This window comes from Strongylocentrotus purpuratus, unplaced genomic scaffold (genome assembly GCF_000002235.5).
Source record: "Strongylocentrotus purpuratus isolate Spur 01 unplaced genomic scaffold, Spur_5.0 spur5_scaffold_21, whole genome shotgun sequence".
NCBI lineage: Eukaryota > Metazoa > Echinodermata > Echinoidea > Camarodonta > Strongylocentrotidae > Strongylocentrotus > Strongylocentrotus purpuratus.
In genome coordinates, this window is record NW_022145607.1 from 34,260,499 (window position 1) to 34,279,046 (window position 18,548).

The 18,548-nt window shown below is 38.8% G+C and overlaps 1 protein-coding gene across 1 annotated transcript in view; it reads right to left on the reverse strand.

Moving 5' to 3' along the window:
• The window catches only part of LOC581301 (midasin), a 37,379-nt gene that overhangs the window by 14,545 nt on the left and 4,286 nt on the right, over positions 1–18,548 (reverse strand). Inside the window, exons 6-28 of the mRNA XM_030994351.1 lie at positions 17,881–18,059; positions 17,040–17,298; positions 16,394–16,676; positions 15,715–15,968; positions 14,904–14,999; positions 14,146–14,240; positions 13,426–13,793; positions 12,776–12,882; positions 12,260–12,364; positions 11,633–11,770; positions 10,340–10,549; positions 9,368–9,464; positions 8,891–9,026; positions 8,361–8,466; positions 7,486–7,601; positions 6,505–6,811; positions 5,287–5,387; positions 4,853–4,856; positions 3,971–4,214; positions 3,165–3,332; positions 2,222–2,397; positions 976–1,137; positions 57–194 (exon numbers count right to left, since the gene is read on the reverse strand). Of these exons, the coding sequence (XP_030850211.1) occupies positions 57–194; positions 976–1,137; positions 2,222–2,397; positions 3,165–3,332; positions 3,971–4,214; positions 4,853–4,856; positions 5,287–5,387; positions 6,505–6,811; positions 7,486–7,601; positions 8,361–8,466; positions 8,891–9,026; positions 9,368–9,464; positions 10,340–10,549; positions 11,633–11,770; positions 12,260–12,364; positions 12,776–12,882; positions 13,426–13,793; positions 14,146–14,240; positions 14,904–14,999; positions 15,715–15,968; positions 16,394–16,676; positions 17,040–17,298; positions 17,881–18,059 (3,849 nt within the window). The remainder of the gene's footprint in view (positions 1–56; positions 195–975; positions 1,138–2,221; positions 2,398–3,164; positions 3,333–3,970; positions 4,215–4,852; positions 4,857–5,286; positions 5,388–6,504; positions 6,812–7,485; positions 7,602–8,360; positions 8,467–8,890; positions 9,027–9,367; positions 9,465–10,339; positions 10,550–11,632; positions 11,771–12,259; positions 12,365–12,775; positions 12,883–13,425; positions 13,794–14,145; positions 14,241–14,903; positions 15,000–15,714; positions 15,969–16,393; positions 16,677–17,039; positions 17,299–17,880; positions 18,060–18,548) is intronic.

Sequence of the window (18,548 nt, forward strand, 5' to 3'; positions counted from 1 at the left end):
ATTTTAGCGAGACTGGCAAAAATTGTCTGTTTGACAAGTTTGAGACTGATTCTCACCTGGTCTTCATTCTCGATCTGATCGCTGACATCCTTGGTGCCTTCCCCATCACCGATACCTCCGCCCTCGATGTCTTCAAACTCTGTAGCGCCCTCTCCTACCATCTCGTCAGAGTACTCAGCAGGGAGACAGAAGCCCTGTAAAACAAAAGCAAGAAATACCTTCATAACTTAAACTGGCCTGGGGGGTGTTTCACAAAGATCCTAAGTCGAAACTTAACTCTGAAGTTCGACTTAAAATTTATGGAGAGCCATTTGTAGCCTTAAAATAACAAATATTCAAAAGCAAATATTCAAGTATTTTAGACATTTCATAAATTCCACATCAAGAACATGAAACCTCCTTGGTAATAGAAAATATGAATGATTTGAATCAACATTTTATGCCTTTTAAAATAACTTTTACAAAATATTTTCAAAGATACTAACAGCTTTCAATTATAATTAAGTCCACTTTAAAGAAAAGTTCAACTTAGGATCTTTGTGAAAAAAAACAAGTTTGTAGATATATATATTGTACATACAGAGTACATCTATTCAATTGCTGTTAGAAATTATAATTTTTTTTTTATTCCCTCTCCCAGATTATGTCTTTTTTTAAAAGGGATTGTCATACTTCATTAAAAGATTGTTTGAAGAGTGCTTGTGTAAATAGTAGGGGGAAAAATAACAAAATTAAGGCTAACAAGCCACTCGTTCAGTAAGGCACCTTCGGCATACTGTAGCACACTAACTACAGAGAGGTTTATCAATGTACAGCGGTGCCTGCAACATAGGTTATCCACAATAGAAGTCTGTTCCCTGGCCATGGTGTACACGGTTTAAAACATTTAAAAACGATTAAAACATGTCTTGATACTAATCAAGCAAAAATCGAAGGGATCAGACAAAAGGTTTTGATTCCAATTGGTTGCCTCACCTGAGATGCTAGGTCAGTGAAGATGGAGAGAAGCACAGACTGTAGTTTGCCTGTTGCTCGGTGTGCTGCCACCATGTGATGGAGAAACACACAGGCTAGTCCAAGGTACTGCTGCATCATGGGAATGAGGCTCGTCGCCAGGGAGCAACATTGGTTGAAGATCTGGGATTAAAGTGAAAAATGAAAATGAAAAGAATAATCAAAATAGGAAGCTGATCCCCCGAAACATTTCTCTTACTCCTAAATCATTTACACACGATCGAGCATGAATACATTGTACATCCAACAGAATAATCAATATTTACTATTATATCCCTCATGTATAGTTGTTTGCATTGCGATTGTACAGAGCACAAAAACGGTATAGATAAGTACCTGAGATAGGTCTTTTTGTAAAGTAATTTTTTGCTGCTGCCCCACTTGCGCGACTTGCGCATTGAATAAGCATAGCAAAGTAGGTTACGCGAAATGTCAAAGTCAATGTCAATGTCAAATGAGCGCGCATCAACTGTATTACATGTACGCATGTTGTGCTTTGTAAAATCTAGCTGAAGCTAAACTGTCTGCAAAATCAGTTGTTTTAATTATGTAAAATTCACTTTAAATTGACCTTATTGCCGATGTGGGATATAAAACAAATATTAACCTCCTTTACTCGGGCAATGGATACAAACTATCATCGCCTCGGTGATCTCGGGGAAGATAGTAGCCCCGAGATCACCCCGGCGATGATAGTTTGCACCATTACCCTCGTAGTCGATTAATATTTGCTTACCACATTTTGGAGCAATTGCCATCAACTTTAAAGAGTGAAATTTCGAAAATTGATACCCCCCTACCCCTTCAACCTTTCATTTTTCTTTGCTTCTTGGAAGAAAAAATGAGACACCTTGTCACAAATTATACAAATCTGATGACAAAAATAATAATATACAGTTCTTGTACAGTGCATATCACATCATGATATAACGTCTCTATGCGTTTACAAAGGACTTTGGAAATTATTACCTCAGCATTAGCTCCTGCGATTATAGTGCTCAGAGCATTCAAGGAACGTATCCTACCAGGTACCCTGTTACTAAACCTGGGTTGAGTGTGGCAAATGTAGATTAATGTCTTGCCAAAGGACATTATTGCTGTGGCAGGATTCAAACCCCCATATATTGTGGTTCACAGTCCAGAGACTTATCTACTAGACAACAACAACTTGTTATTGAAAAAGATATTGAGAAGATGTTCATCCTACCTGTTCATCTTGCACTGATCTGCACTGCTCCCTCAGATTGTAGAGGATAGCCAGAAGGTCAGCTCCACAGGTCACGACCTTGCTGACCTCCAGTAACCTCTGGTCAAGTGATAATCCTGACACCATCTTCTTGACCAGAAGACCTTCAAGATCGAGGTCACTTTCTTCTCCATCTTCTGTGAGATATAACAAAGGATTATTGACCCATTTGGTGAAGTCCCGAATGAAACTAATTTATTAGGGCATCTACATTACTTTTTTTTGCACTATACAGTGTTACTATTACAAGATGCAACATTTCAGCTTATTGTATCTTTTCAAATGATAATGTTAATTTAACAAATTTTATTCAGGACCTCTTTCTTCATAAAAATGTGTAGCTAATCCCTCACGACTTAACCTGCTATTGAGATCAATCAAACCAAAGGCAGTTTGATCTGTATGCCACAGGCATTTGTAACGCTCTGAATAAGTGGATAATTTGTAATTTCAAATCAATTTCAAACAACTGCAACTCTTCAGAAGACTGAGTAGAAGTCTGCTCATCTTCGCTGTATGTAGAGAGAGACAATGCACTGGTAAACTGATAAATTTTTTGTAGCATAGTTCTTCTGGGAAAGGCATGGGGGTGTTTCACAAAGATCCTAAGTTGGACTTGACAATTATGGAAAGCCATTAGCATCTTTGAAAATATTTTGTAAAAGTTATTTCAAAAGGCATAAAATGCTGATTCAAATTATTCATATTTTCTATTATCATGGCAAATTTCATGTTCTTGACGTTGAATTGATGAAAAGTCTCATGTACTTGAATTTTTGCTTTTGAATATATTTTATTTTAAGGCTACAAATGGCTCTCCATAATTTCTAAGTCCAACTTAGAGTTAAGTTCGACTTAGAATCTTTGTGAAACACCCCCATGGTTGGTCTCTGTGCAAAGTTACCTTTCTGTTCTGCTTTCTCTTCTTTAACATCCGATTCTTCCTCTGCCGTGATAGTCTGGTCTGCTTTCACAAGAGACTGGACACCAAGTAAGATGCACCTTATGGTCTCCTCCATCTTGTGTTCGGCATCAGACATCACATTCAGCGACGTGGTAGCCATATCAGTAACTGTTATGGATAAAGAGAAATGACATTAAATCGTTACTACCTCATTATCATGATGATTGAAGGTTGGTTGGTTGGCATTATTCTACTTTGCCACCCCAGGACTACGGTTCGAAATTTTGACGCAAGAACACAGGATTCCTGACACGTCACTAGTGTCCTTTGGCAAACATTAATCTACATTTGCCACTCCATACCCAGGAGAAAAATGGGGACCTGGTAGGATGATAAAGGCCTTTGTGATAGTAATTGACATATGCCCTTGTGATGATCATACGGTAGGAATACTCCCCGAGGAGTATAGATAGTGCACATTGTGCATGAATGAATCTGATGACCAGGGTTTTAATATCCGTAAAGGGCTTACAGACTGTATTTCATACTAAGCGCTATATTCTAAAAAATCCAGATTGACCTGGGGACACCCTTCCTAATGAATGCGACTGGCTGGAACGCTCCCCAGGGAGTGGGAAATGTGTATACATTGTGTGCGGGTAAGCCTGAATCCGATGAGCGGGGTAATAATATATCTGTTAAGCGCTTAGGGCACATCATTGTATCGATATATTAGGCGCTATATAAAAGCGGAGTATTATTATCACTATAAAATTCACCATTCAGCCTTTAACCAAATATCTCACCTGATGTAAGTGGCATCTCCTCTCCAAGAGAATGGTTCCATGTCTCAAACTCTGCACTCCAGTTCCTGATGCACTGTGCAATGAACACAACAGACTGCACAACTTGTGTTTGTTCACCAGTCCCTGGGAGTGTGAATGCTCCTACTGCCTGACCTAGCCTTCCAGCTACCTGGGTGAAACTGGTTTGACACTGCTTCAAGACTTCTATGCTCTTCCTGTATACATTAAAAAAGAGATGCATCTTCTAAAATTAGCAATTATGCTTCTTGGATTGCTTTTTCCCAAAAAAATTCCTCTTGTCAATGTATCGCAATGGGGATTAAAGGTAATACAAAGTTTTGGTATGGGGTCATGCATTTGGTTCAAATGAACATATTGGAAGCATGTGCGACCCTACAATATTCAGTGATCGTTGTCGCGGTTGAAATCGATTCTAAAGTTATGAAATTATAAATAATAAACTCTTTATGTTGTATAGCTCCCTCTCAAGGTCAATATATTAATTAAGCTATAAAACAATGTTTCTTGACTAAAATCGACCAATAGCTATTCCCGTTTGGAAATCATATATCACAACTACATATTCTGACATTTTCATGGTCGCAGCTACCATTGTACGGCCGTATGGCGCTATTTTAAATTCATCAGAATTTACCGGGAGCACCGGTAAATTTTTATATTCAATTTTTCTCAAAAGCAGAAGTGTTTTAGGGGCTAAATTTTCTAGAGCTTATATAACATCCACAGGGGCATCCAAATATATCAACATTGAAAAGAATCACCACCATCCAATTTTCAAAAATTCCCAAAACTTTGTATTACCTTTAAGACATAAAAACAAATAGACAGATTGCCGATCAAAGTTCAATATTAATACTTTGCATGACTGTTACTCATATTCACAAAAGTAATATTCACAAACACAAAGCCATTTAATATCATCCTTATTAATTGTATAATATCTAGTACCTCAATATTCCCCATGACATTCTCAAATTTTGTAATCAACTTCAACATCAGGCATAGGAAGAAAAACATTTTGGCCTCATCCAAGCATTTTTTTAAAGCCTATCTGCACTAGTTTGGCCAGGAGGGATTAGACCTCTCTGCATAGTCACTGAAAGGTGGTTATCTCATCAAATCAGCTCTCAATTAACATAAGAAGAAGGGGACCATGGGGGATCAAAGGGTATCACTTAGGAATTGTCGGCTATATAGAGGGCGCAAGTAGCTACAAGGAGTACAGTCCTGCTTTAAAGGGCTGACCACACAAACATCCATTGTTTTAGCCTTTGCGTATTCACTTCATTTCTTACCATGGAATAAGTGTCACTGATTCCTTCATCTTGGCTAGTTCAATATGGTGAGCAAACGGATCCAGAGAGGCTTTCAATCCCTCTAGAGAATCTTGGCATACCTGATTAGTGACCACGGAAACAAAATAAATCAATCATTTCAATCCCTTCATGTGCATTCAAAATACATATTTAACCTTCTAACTTGTTTTAATTGTCTGATGTAAATGCTCACTTCTCTTCTTTGGTGTTAGGGCAGACAGCCAGTGGAACAGATTCGTTTGATAAAATTATGGAAGTGCAAGCATTACTTCAAACAAACAGAACTTTGTTATTCCTGGCTCATTTTTCCTGACTGAGGTGTCATATGAAAGGGCAGAAGATGAACTTTCTGGAAATTAGGGCTGTGCACAACAGTGTAATGAGGTACCCGAGTACACTCCCAGGCTCACAGGCGAATACTCGAGTATTCGGACGCCATGTTTTTTTATAATTTTTTTGAATTTTTTTGAATTTTTTTGAATTTTTTTGAATTTTTTTGATTGTTTTTTAATTTTTTAATTTTTGGATTTTTTCCATTTTTTTCTTTTTTTGCCACTACCATACCACTCGGCAGTTTCTCAGGTCCCTCGCGCAGCTCGCTGAAAACGCATGCAACTTTACTTTGAGTTGCAGTTGAAGGCACCGATTTAATAAGAATAATAACAGTAAACAATGCTGTTTAAAAAACCAAAGATGGCAGAATAATCCATTTTCCTCCAAGTCCAAACAGAAATCTGGACATTTGGTCCCAGTTTCTGAAAGGTGAGTTTGACAGTGCTTGAGTTTGGAAACATTTTTACCGACGGTACCATGCCAGCGGATGCTGCTCTCCCTGGCACGGGTAAGCGTGGGCCTGGACATTTTTTTTTTTTTTTTTTTTTTTTTTTTTAATTTTTTTTTTTTTGCGGCCGAATATTCGGGTACAAGAAATCGTACCCGAGTAGTTGTCAACCGTGCGGGTACTCGAGCATTCGACTACCCGTCGCAGCCTTACTGGAAATGTGAATGTTTTTTCTATAAAATTCAGATACTGTGAAATATGCATCATATAAGTTGCATCAAATGAAAGAGGAGGATCTAAGCTTTACAAATATGTGTAATTTGTTAATTATAATTGTCATTAAGTTATAATAAAACATTGATAATTCTCGGTTTTGGTTTTCTGGGACGCACTGTATATTATCATTGACCTCTGACCTTTATATTCGTCTTGATTTCCAGCCACACTGGGTCACCCTTGTGGCATTGATCAGCCTTCGTCAAGCTCTCCGCTGGAACAGGACTCGAGACATTGGTCTTAGACTCTCCATCCACCTCGTCTTTCTCTGGACAGCAGTCTAAGATGGCGGAGAACTGGAGAGTGGCCTGCAGTGATTGGTCGATGGTGACCTTTGACCTGGTGATCCACGCTGCTGATTCTTCTTGCGGTGGAAGGCGACAGGTGTGATCTGGTCCATCTGAGGAAGAGCTCTTGGGAAGATGTTCCATCTCATTCAAGACGTTCCTGCGTGATGATGGAAATTAAGATATTTTAATATAAAAGATAAATTAAGATAAATTTTAAATTAAGATACTAAACATACCATACTTTTCCTTTGAATTCACTATTCACTAGTAAAACCTTAGTTGGTCTGGTGGTAGACTCTCTGATTCTGAGTTGTGTCATTTGACCGACAAGATACATGTCAAAGGTCAGTCCCTAGATGTCAACAATCAGAACTGATTGTTACAGGTCTTTAAAAGCCAATAATACATCAATCTCACCATCATGCCAATTTCAAGTAAAAGTACAAGCATGCCAGTTCTAATCTAAGAAACATTTCACTGCTAATTGCTAAATTAACTTACATTAAGCTGAAAAGCTTTACATGGCCTTCTCTCATTACCACAGCATGAATGTACTATTTTTAAATTTTCACAACTCAGGATACATAAACCTTTCAAATTCAAATTCAAATTCAAATCTTTATTCAACCTTTATAAAACAATTTACAGTGCCAATATAAAAGATAATGGTTAGGATCCCTAGGAAGCAGACTTCTGCTTGTAAATAGGGGCCCTGTAACAAACAAGAACAAGAACAAGAACAAGATAATGAACATAAATAATAAAATAAACTTGCATAATATAGGCACGCACATTCACAACTTGCAATTCATTATCCAGTATTGCTCTTACCTGAGTTGTGCGATGCTTGTTGCCATGGTAGCGACCTCTCTCCTCTGGTCTGCAGTCAGGTCAGATAAATGTTCAGCAAATCCTTTCACTCTCTCAATGTTGCCCACACCAAGCTCCTAAACAAAGAAGACGCAATCCACAATGATAAAAATAATGAAAGAAAGACAGCTTTAAAGAAACAACTGGAACACGTCTTACAAAGAGTTGCGATTGATCGCAAATCCTCCAATCAATCACAAGTTTGCAGTCTCCTATCTCTTATGTACATAATTGCGATTGATATCAATTGCAAATAAGTTGCGATTGATATCAACTCTTTGTAAGACAGGGCCATGGTCGATTGTATGATTCAGTTGTGGATGTACCACATTAAAAACTAGTGTTGCTATGCCAGGGAAACTTCAAGCAACATATCAACATTTAAAAGCAATGACTTTGTAATGGTATCTGTGCAACTCGTGATCCAATGACAACTGCCCCATGGTAAATATAACAATCTAGTTGAATTCCTACCTTCATCCCCTTGGGAGTGTTTCACAAAGACTAACATCAACTTTAAGTTGAATGGCAGGCCATTCATGCCACTAGTTCCTCTAACCATTCCTGGCATTGGTCTCTCAAGGGACGTACAAATCGTGGTCACAAATCTACAGAATTTACCTTTTTTGATAGTTCATTATTGAAGGTAAAAATATTATCTAAAGATCATTATTGAGAGACCAATGGTGAGAGCAACTAGTGGCATGAATGGACTGCCATAGTTAAGCCTAACTTAAAGTCGATCTTAGTCCATGTGAAACACCCCCCTGGACTCGACCAAACCCTGTCCCTAACCCTAAACTCAACTTAAAACCCAATCAGAAGACTGTACTTACCTTTGAAGGATTAGCCACAGCATCTCTGAGGGCTGCCTTGCGTGCCTGACATCGGAAGAAATACTCATGGCATGCTACCCACGTCTCGGGAATGTGCGAGGTGGAGCTGCAATATTCAACAAAATACATAACAGGTATTAGAAACTGTATAAACTTCAGAATTCAGATCTTAATGAATTTATGTTTTGCCTATGATGAAAAATCAATGAAAAGATGTAGTTGAATGGTAGAATAACTACAGACAACCATAGAATGAAATATAACTTTGAAAATGAAATTGTGGACATTCACATCCATTTTGGTCTTTGAGCATTTCACAAATAAACCTAAAACCACAGAGCAGTTGCTTTCTCACTGAACACAACAACATATGAATGTCCTTGTCAAATAGGTAATTAAAGCATTTGAGGAGAGAGTCAGTCACCAATTCTAAATCTTTCATTTCCACTCAAATGTTATGATGTGTTTTTAAATCTGGTTTGGACTAAAAAATAAAACATGATTTTAATATCACATGACTGAATATTTACACTGGCCACTGATCAGGTGATGCATCACTTGACTTGAAGGTTGCCTGAAGGTCGACTGGAGGCAGGAAAAGGAAGCTGTCTGGTTGGTTCTTCTCTGTCTGATTGAGTCTGATCAGTCCCTTCTTGTAGGATAGCCCTACAGAAACAGAATAATAACAATAATAATGTATAGCACTTTATCAGGACAATAAATTTAATGATTATTGTATAAAGGGATTTGTGCCGAACATAAAAATCAGTGTATCTTTCGCTTTGCGCAAAATTACCTGGATGACTGAATTTTAAAACCATATCTCACCGTTCATGAAATAGTAATTAGATGACAGTGCACCATTTTTCCATATCTTATGGTTTAGGGTGAGTAAACACGTAAAACAATGAATATCTTCATACTGTGCATGTAACTTTCAAGAAAACAGAAAAAAAATTCTAGTCCCCCCTGATAAAAACAATGTAAAGTCCAACTTTGCCATTTACCTATTGAGGTAAGGTATTTGAAGAGCTCTGACAGAGCTTTCCTCTTCCTCTGATGAATATGTCTGATCTCTGATTTCTGCTTGTCTGGTTCTGCATCCTAAAACACAAAAAAGAGCATAGATTCATTAATAACAAAAAGGATAAAAATATACACGAGATGCGTACAGGTATAACGAGCTGTCAACAAAGAAGAGCATAGAATCACTAACAATAAAAAGTACAAGTTCATAGTTTAAGTCCTATTTAAGTCTATTTTAGTCTTTGTGAAATATCCCCTTGTTTGAGATACCTGTAAATTGACAGCAACATGACAGCAAATTCTAGACTCAACATTGATGTGACTAAAAAAGTGATCCACAATTAATCATCAAAGTTTCAGAAAATTCCTTAAGGATATCCTCCTTTAGATTCCAAAACTTTTTGGCTACTCTCAGGAAAATGACTTCATGAAAACCAGCAGCCCTAATTGGACAATTGGACTATGAACAATTTTAAAGATTGTTGGCATACTTAAAAAATATTTTAATTAAAACGAGTATTCTTAATCTTGTTTCATGCATTTCCAAGGTTTGGTAGTCTTTGTCATACTCATATACCTTCTAGTATTTATCCATACATATATATATATATACATTTTACATATGTATACAATGAAATCTTCTTATTCTTCTTCTTCTTCTTCAAGATAATCTGCCTCCTTCAATACTGAAGATTCTTGCAGATGCTGTATATACTCATCCTGATTGCAGTATGCAGTTTGACCAATAACACTGGGTTGTCCCCCTACTCTTATACAAATAGTGCAGGAGGTTCTTAATGTGCAAGGGTGGTGACTCTCCTGTACACGGGGCCTCCATTAAACGTCCTATCCGCTTAACATAGCCTGCGTCTATGAAACAAGGGGAGGAGCACGTTAACACACAACGCGGGCTTCAGTCATCCGCCTGGGTGGTATCAAACATTGTTTCATACCTTTGTAACCTCGAGGGCCTGGAGCTCCTTGACGGATGTCACAATCTCTCCCACAAAGTCCTCCAGAGTCTCGGACATGACAGAGTAGTTCCGCTTGGAGACCAGAGAGGAACAGTGCTTCCTCATCCTGTCAAACAGGACCGGTATCCTGAAAATGAGACCGGTGTCCTGAGGCACTGCTGGTGGTGGTGATGGAGTTGTGAAGTACGCCTGGTATATGTTAGATTCAGGAGAAAGAGAAGTCATATGATCAGACAGTGAAAGAATCGGTGCAAACCCATTACACACTCATGGGGCGTTGCAAGAAAGTTGCGATTGAATGCAAGTTGCAAAATTTGCAACTGATATTTGCAATCGATCGCAAGTCAACTTTCTTGCAACGCTCCACTAGTCTCCTAAATTTCCTAAGATTTTGTTAGGATTAAAGTTTTAACAATTAAATAAATTAACTAGATCTAGCTTGTATTCTTCCCCTCACTCTCTCTCTCTCTCTCTCTCTCTCTCCCTCTTCTCTCTTTCTCAATCTCTCGACCTCTCACTTACTAATGGGGCGTTGCAAGAAAGTTGAGTTGCGATCAATTGCAAGACTTACGCTTGATTTGGGGGATTTGCAATTGATTGCAACTTTATTGCAATGCCCCATAAGTCAGAGACAACTCACAGAGAAAGGGTTGGTATCCCTTGCATCACCTTGCTACCATGACCACACGCATGCACGTCAGCCGCTGCCTCAGTGGGCTAGCATCTCAAACCAACAAAGCAGAGCTCTGTAAATGCGTGCTGTGGATATTTCAACTATTTGAATATTAAAACAGTAAAAATGGTAAATTGGTCCAAGGCCTATCCCGATAGTTTTATCAAGAAGCATTAAAGGCATAGTTTAACAATGTTAAATCTGAGATGCACGGCCCGTGTTATCAGTGTCTGTTATATGGTGTAATATTGAAACCCTACAAAATTTGCTCTTCAAAATGATCATGAAGTGCCTCAAAAAAGTTTTAAAAAATTGAGTGACCAGTTTTACCATACTCATTTTCCCCAGTAGACTGTAGTGTTATAAAAACCGTTAGGAAAACAAAAAATGAAATTTCGATTTCTGATCATAAATATCTTGATAATCAGACGGTAGATCGTCTTGTAAAAGTCAATGACTTTTACATGGGATTCCTGACTGACCTAAGGTTTATAATTATGATTACAGCATGAGCTACATCCAGGATTTTGTTTCAGAATCTGAGGAAATGTTACTGAGTCACTTTAAGTCTTGAAGATACATGTTTTTCTCTTTCATACCTGATACTTCTCATCACCGAAAACCATCTTCCATTCGTCCTTCCAGATGATATCCTTGGTCTTTGTGTCATCTTTCTGCTTGCATATTTCTATTCTCTCATCCATGAAGACGGCCCTTGCTGGACCTTGCAGGCAGACCTGTTCCAATGAGAAAGTTAAAAATTCATATACAGTCAAACCTGCTTTAGTGACCACCTGTCTACAAAGACCACTTTTTTTTCTCCCTTGAAAATGGTTTCTCATTGAAACATGTACTAAAGAAACCTTTGAATAAAGACCGCCTACCGGTATCTACAAAGACCACTTTTTGTGTTTTCCTTGGGCGGTTGCCATAGACAGGTTTGACTGTATCATTCTTTCAAAATCATCTATCACCAATTTTCAAATCATCATTAATTCTTTCAAATTCATCAATAATTCTTTCTAAATCTTGTCTTTGTCCAAATCATCAATTATTATTTACTTTAATGGGGCAAATTTCATCATGATCCTGTCTTGTCATTCACAAAGAATGCATTTAGTGCAAGCCAAAAGCTGAGTAAAACACTTATATTTCTGACATAAGTATTGAATAGGGTTTAGGGTTAATTAAGGGGGAAAATGAGTTTGTTTGAAAGGAAAACTAACCTCATATTTCTTCCTAAACTTGATGAGAGTCTTGTGTGTTTTCTCCACAGCTTGCTTCATGGCCCAGAAGCTGATGTCATTCCATTTAGCAATTTTGACGAAATCCTGAATGGAAAAAAGAAGAGAGTCCATATATAGCAATGTGAACATTTGTCTCATAGTAAAATTGGAATCCATGCAGGATATTCCATAGCAAAGAAAAATACACAAATATTATTCGAGATTTGGAATGAGCAGAGAGAAAGAGAGAGAGAGAGAGAGAGAGAAAAGTGGAAGAGTGAGAGAGTGAGAGAGAGGGAAAGTGAGAGAGAGACAGAGAGGGAGGGAGAGAGAGTGGTAGTGAGTCAATTGTCAAAAATACTACGATATAAAATGTTCACATGATCATGACAGAAGTGCTAATCAATTTTTTTTTTTTAAGTATTCAAAGCAAATGCCCCCCAAAAGATAGCAATTTTGTATTAAGAATTTGAAAATGAAACCTCAAATGAGGATTTTATTAACAATTTTGCTTACCTTCAACTCCCTCTCAATGGGTTTCCTTTTATTCTCAATCTCCATGGTTACTGCTGGTAAGAACTGTCTATAGTAGCAGTACATGTTCCACAGGATGCAGGACAATTCTATCAAGTAAAAGAGAGGAACAGGATTTTTTTTTAATCAGTCAAACATTTGATTATTAATGTGGTTGCAACACTATTATCGGTATATACCAATGTACATATGAATGCCACACGACCCGTTTGCAAAAAGGGTTAGGCCTACTGTCAGTCAGTCTACATCTACAATCTTGCACTAATTTTCAAATCTTAGTTTATATTAACTATTACTCTGATCCTACTACCTAATAGTATTAGAGCTACCTTTAAATGTCTTTTTATTACAATTCTAATGTACAAGCAACAAATCAAGTTCATGGAACATACATGCATTTGAAGAAGGAAATTTTCTACTTTGTTAAAACAGGATATCAAGAGGCACAGTATGAAGCTATTAAATGTCTTTTTAGATGGTTGAAACTAAAGGGAAGTCACTTGACACACGTTTAATTTAAAACTATAATTGAAATGACCCAATCAGAAGCAAGTATTTCAGTAGCTTATAACAAAAACTGTCATTTGTCACTGATGACAAGTTTTGTGAAACACCCCCCTGATCCTACTAACCTGAGGTCTCTTCCGTTGACTGCAACGAGGCAACGGTCTGAGCATGGAATGCAAGCAGCATCTTAAGCCTGGCAGTAAACTCTCCCAAACTGGCGCCCTCTATCAGCTTCTGCAGGATAGCGACGATTCCTGGGATCGTCGTCCCGTCTTCCCCTTCTCCATCGTGTCCTCCAATCTCATCTTCAGTCCCTTGGATTGGTTTCTGTGTCTGTTTTTCATCATCGGTCCCACTGCTTGGTTTCGGTGTATGGTTGTCACCTCCTGATTTTGTGAGGAATGTCTGGATCAGGCGATACATGTGGAACCACCACTTGAGGGAGCCCTCCGCGTGTTTGAAGGTCACATTGTCGAGCATCGCTACCCAGCAACTGTACACAGAGAAAATGGGAATAGACCGGTTAACTAACTTATTCAAATTTATGACTGTTTCTATCCTGGGGACCTAGTGACGAGTTATTCCATTAACCTGTTATGAATGAATGAACTACAATCCTTGGAATCCAGTCTGCATACATTACTTGTTGCTATGTCGAGCAAGCCTTAGGCAAGCTTTCAGTTGTTATAAACGACCATAGTTTAAAAAGTATGCATAGAATTTGAATATTTTGATGTTCTTCCACACTTGCATTATACAATGATAACGCTCACCTCTTCCCAGAACTCAACCTTCTCTTTAAAACATGGCATAGTTGGTATATATTTTAGATGGTTTTTACTCACTTCAATTCTAGCTTCCTCCATCTGATGATGGTCTGAGTGATCTCTTCAAGGTGGGTCTGGATTGAGACGGCTCTGCTTGCATTCGACTCCCACTCCTGAGCAGATATAAGATTAGGTTAAAGCCTGTCTGCACTAGTTTGGCCGGGAGGGATTAGACCTCCCTGCGTGGTCACTGACAGGTGGTCATCTCATCAAATTAGCTCTCAATTAACATAAGAAAAAGGGGATCATGGGGGACCAACGCGTACAGCTTAGGCATTGTTTGCTATATACAGTGTAAAGGGTGCAAGTTGCTATGACCAGTGCAGTCCTGCTTTAAAGGAAGAGAGTTGTCAGTTTCCATGTGCAGGAGGCCATAATTCGCTGACTTGGTGAAAATACCATTCATGGGTGTACAAGTACATGTATGTACACAGCAAACCTGTTGTCCTATCAAAAAATATCTCCTAGTCTCTCAGAGAGTCTTCAGGGTGAAGATAATGACTTTACCATATGGGGGAATGAGCGGAAAATGCAAAGCATTACATAAGACCTGTTGGTCATAAAACTGAAGGCTAATTTTCGGAATTTAAGCCCCTTTTAGAATGAATTTCTTTAATTCATAAACTCATTTTAAAACTAAACTAGATGACAAACTTTCTCAGTCCCAAAATATTGTAAAATGGTAAGGTAAAAATATTAAAATGTTGGCAGTTCTACTCTGTTTTAAGTGACTCCATATCAGTGACTTCTAACGAATCAACAAACTAAAAAGTTACCTGTGATTTTGATAGCAGTAGTTCCAGACCCGTCACAAACTTCATCAGAGGACTGTCCACACTGAATGACTGGATTCGCTCAACCAGCATGGTAAGCTGTAGTATATAACAAACACAAGAAGAACATAACATAATATCAGTGGGAACACAACGGCAGCTGTCATTGATGTTCAATTCTGTGTACATTCTTCAAACCATGGGCCAAGAAATTTGATATTTCTGCCAAACGAATGCATTAAATCATGAGGTTTAATGTACACATAGGTAAGGCAATGAATCTAGTCCCACTAACAATGGGACAATGTGTGTATGAACTCTGATGGTGTCAAAGACAATTTAAAAATTAAAATCTGAAAAACCATAAGTGGAGTAAACAAAATTGTAGTCACTTCTCAGAAAACTTTCTCTGAACCGTCTCTTTAGCCTTTTGTAACTTTAAATGACAAAAGAACTTCTTTGTTCATGAAACAACATTCTGTTAAAGGGAGTGGGTCGTCAGTTACCATTAATTAATAGGAGAACAAATCTAAACCTGTAGGCCCATCAAGAATTACCCCCTATTCTCTCAGAGTCTTAGGGTGAGGGAAAAGCAAAGCCTTACACAAGGTCTAATGGTCATAAAACTGAAGGCTAACCCTGGTGATTGACAGCACCTGTTATTGGGTAAAAACCTGAATGGTGTCGAATTCCCCATGAGAGCTGACTTCTATGTGTCTTTAAACTTTGACCTCAAGCAAAGAGCTTAATTTCTGATCAGAGAAGAACTTAAGATCCCTTGAACAATACTTTTTTCTTATTTTAAAGCTCTTACCTGTTTCAGAGTGGGATGATCTGGCCACTCGACAAGTAGGCCCTTGATCCTCTCCATAAAACCATCCAGGACCGGTTTACACCGGATTGATTCTGGAATGTTGGGGTCGTGGTAGATGTCATACGGCTTGGAAGTGTCGTCGCCCTTTCTGATGGGCTTGGATTTTTCATCGGACTGCTCTGTCGCTATGGCAACCTGGAGGTCGTGAACTCTCAGTAGATGAGCACCAATCAGGTGCTTGTCGATGCAAGGAGCTAGAACGAGAATTATTATTGCGCAAAGTTAAAGTACATAGTTGTTAACATATGAGAAAAGGCACAGATTTGAATTATTTAGAATATAGAAGGGGACATAGCTTTGCGCCCCCCCCCCCCCCCCACCCTAAAAAAATGGGGGAAGATGTACATCATTGAATGTAGTTTGTCACATAAAACATCTTTGTATTTTAACGTGTTTAAGATTATCTTGGATGCGTATAACTTTTTGTAGCAATAAACTTTAAAATCAACTAATTATCTATGGAGGTTTTGCTGAAAATAAAGAATTTGACTCGATAGCGTAGAATCGTGTGAGGGCTCATGTTATCGACCAACATTACACAAGGTTTAAAAGGTCAGTTTAAAAAAAGTGGAACATTTCATAATGCTGTGAAATGCCTAAATACCAGGCAAAGACTCACCCATGTAAGGAAGAGTTTCATGAACGAGCTCCACAGCAGTGGCATAGCCCAGCCTGGCCGTGTTCCTCACATCCACATCTACACTTGACCCTCTGTCCCTTGACCTCATCCAGCCGATCTTGACCATCCCTGTAAACATCTGACCGTGGGTGTCCCTAAGGAGTCGCATGGTGGTGGTGTCCAGCTGCCTGGTAGCGGTCGGGTCAGGGTCCGAGGTCGAGGGGTCATCCTCTTGGTTGGACTGGTCATCGAGGCTTGGTTCGGCTGTGATGTCCGCAAACTCCTGGAATGGTGGAGACAAATTTGAACGTGGAATGAGATGAGATTATCAACAGAGTCTTGTTCTTTTTCTCTTTCTTTCCTCTCTCTATCTCTCTCTCTCCTCTCTCTCTCTCTCTCTTTTCTCTTTCTGTCTTTTTATCTGTCCTTCTCTCTTTGTCTCTGTCTGTCTACAAAACAATGAGATTAAACTTTATATTTTTGTTTCTGTATATTTCATTCCAAATAAATGTTACCATTGCCTCTCTCACCATCTCATTCTTGGACTACCCCTCTTTTTTTTCTCCCTCTTTCTGTAACATCTCCCTGTCCATTCAAATATGTCCTTATTCATATGACTCTGACCTTGTATACCAGGCATTATTACCTTCTCAAAAGACGGGAAACTCTCCCTCAGCTCCTTCTCCTCCAGCTGCTCGTCGGTCATCCCGTCGCCATGGCTACGGCTCTTGAACTTGTACAAGCTCGCCTCCTCGTCCTCTCGCTGTCTGGCTGCCTCCTCGGCCTGGTGGTAGTGGGACACGAAGGACTTCATGATGCCATGCAAGAGGTCAAGGGTCGAGGGTGTGAGCTGTCCGTGGAGGGTGGTATGGTTCGTGGTGTGATGGAGAGCCAGCTTCAGGATACTAAAAAGATAACAAAACATTAACCCTAAAGCTGCCAAAACATTGTGAAACTCGCAATGGTAGTAAGACTGTGTAATTGCTAAATGGCCTAGTTGTACTGTTCAGAGTGTGGTGCATTCATGTTTTATTTTAATGTTCTGTAATCCAGTCATCACTCTTCTGGTTTTGCACTTCATGACATGAGAAACATCAGTAGTTTGAAAGAGATGTTACATTTAGTTTTCTTTCTACTTTGGTATATAAAATCTGGCATGTAAAGGATAAAAAGAATTAAGTAAAGTAGAGTGAAACCTGCATTATCGACCACTTGTCTATAAAGACCAAATACTTTGTTTCTCTTGAGCAGTGAAATAATAACCTGCAAATACATGCAAGGACCACAAGTTTACAGAGGTGGTTTAAGAGGCATCATACAGTTAAACCTGTCTATAGCGACCGCCCAAGGGAAACACAAAAAGTGGTCTTTGTAGACAGGTTCCTTCAGTGCATGTTTCAATGAGAAACCATTTTCAAGGGAAACAAAGCATGTGGTCTTTGTAGACAGGTGGTCACTAAAGCAGGTTTGACTGTACTCCTACAAACCTGTGCATGAGCCGTTCCTGTTTGGCTTGCCCCACTGACCATCCAGACCAGACCTTCTGAAGTAGAGAGTGGACGTTCACTGTGGTCAGCCTCTCGGCCAGGGAGAGCCAGGAAGGAAACCTTGGCTGGACCGATGGAAAGCCGGCGATGCAGACCACCAACTCCTCTGCGGATGTCATCTAGGAATAGGAGAGAGAGATCAGGAAAATATCTTAAAGCCTGTCTGTACTAGTTTAGCCAGGGGGATTAGACCTCCCTGCAAGGTCACTGACAGGTGGTTATCTCATCAACTCAGCTCTCAATTAACATAAGAGAAAGAGGATCATGGGGGACCAACATGCACCGGATTAGGCATTGTTTGCTATATAGAGGGTGCAAGTAGCTATAAGTAGTGCAGTGGGGCTTTAACTACCTCTGTTTAAAATTGTTCTTTTCACTTCGCTGTTTGTGTTTCTTCAAGCCATCAGAGTCAGTTAATCTTATTACTGCAATCAGAGCCTTAAACATAAAATAATAGTGAATCTATCTTTTTGAATTTGATCTAGCAAATATATTGTTTGAAAATATACATTGGAATTTACAATCACAAATCACAAAGTATCGTTTTTTTAAGTGTATCCTGAAATCATTTCACAAGCATTTATACAGTGGTTTTACAAAAAAATGAA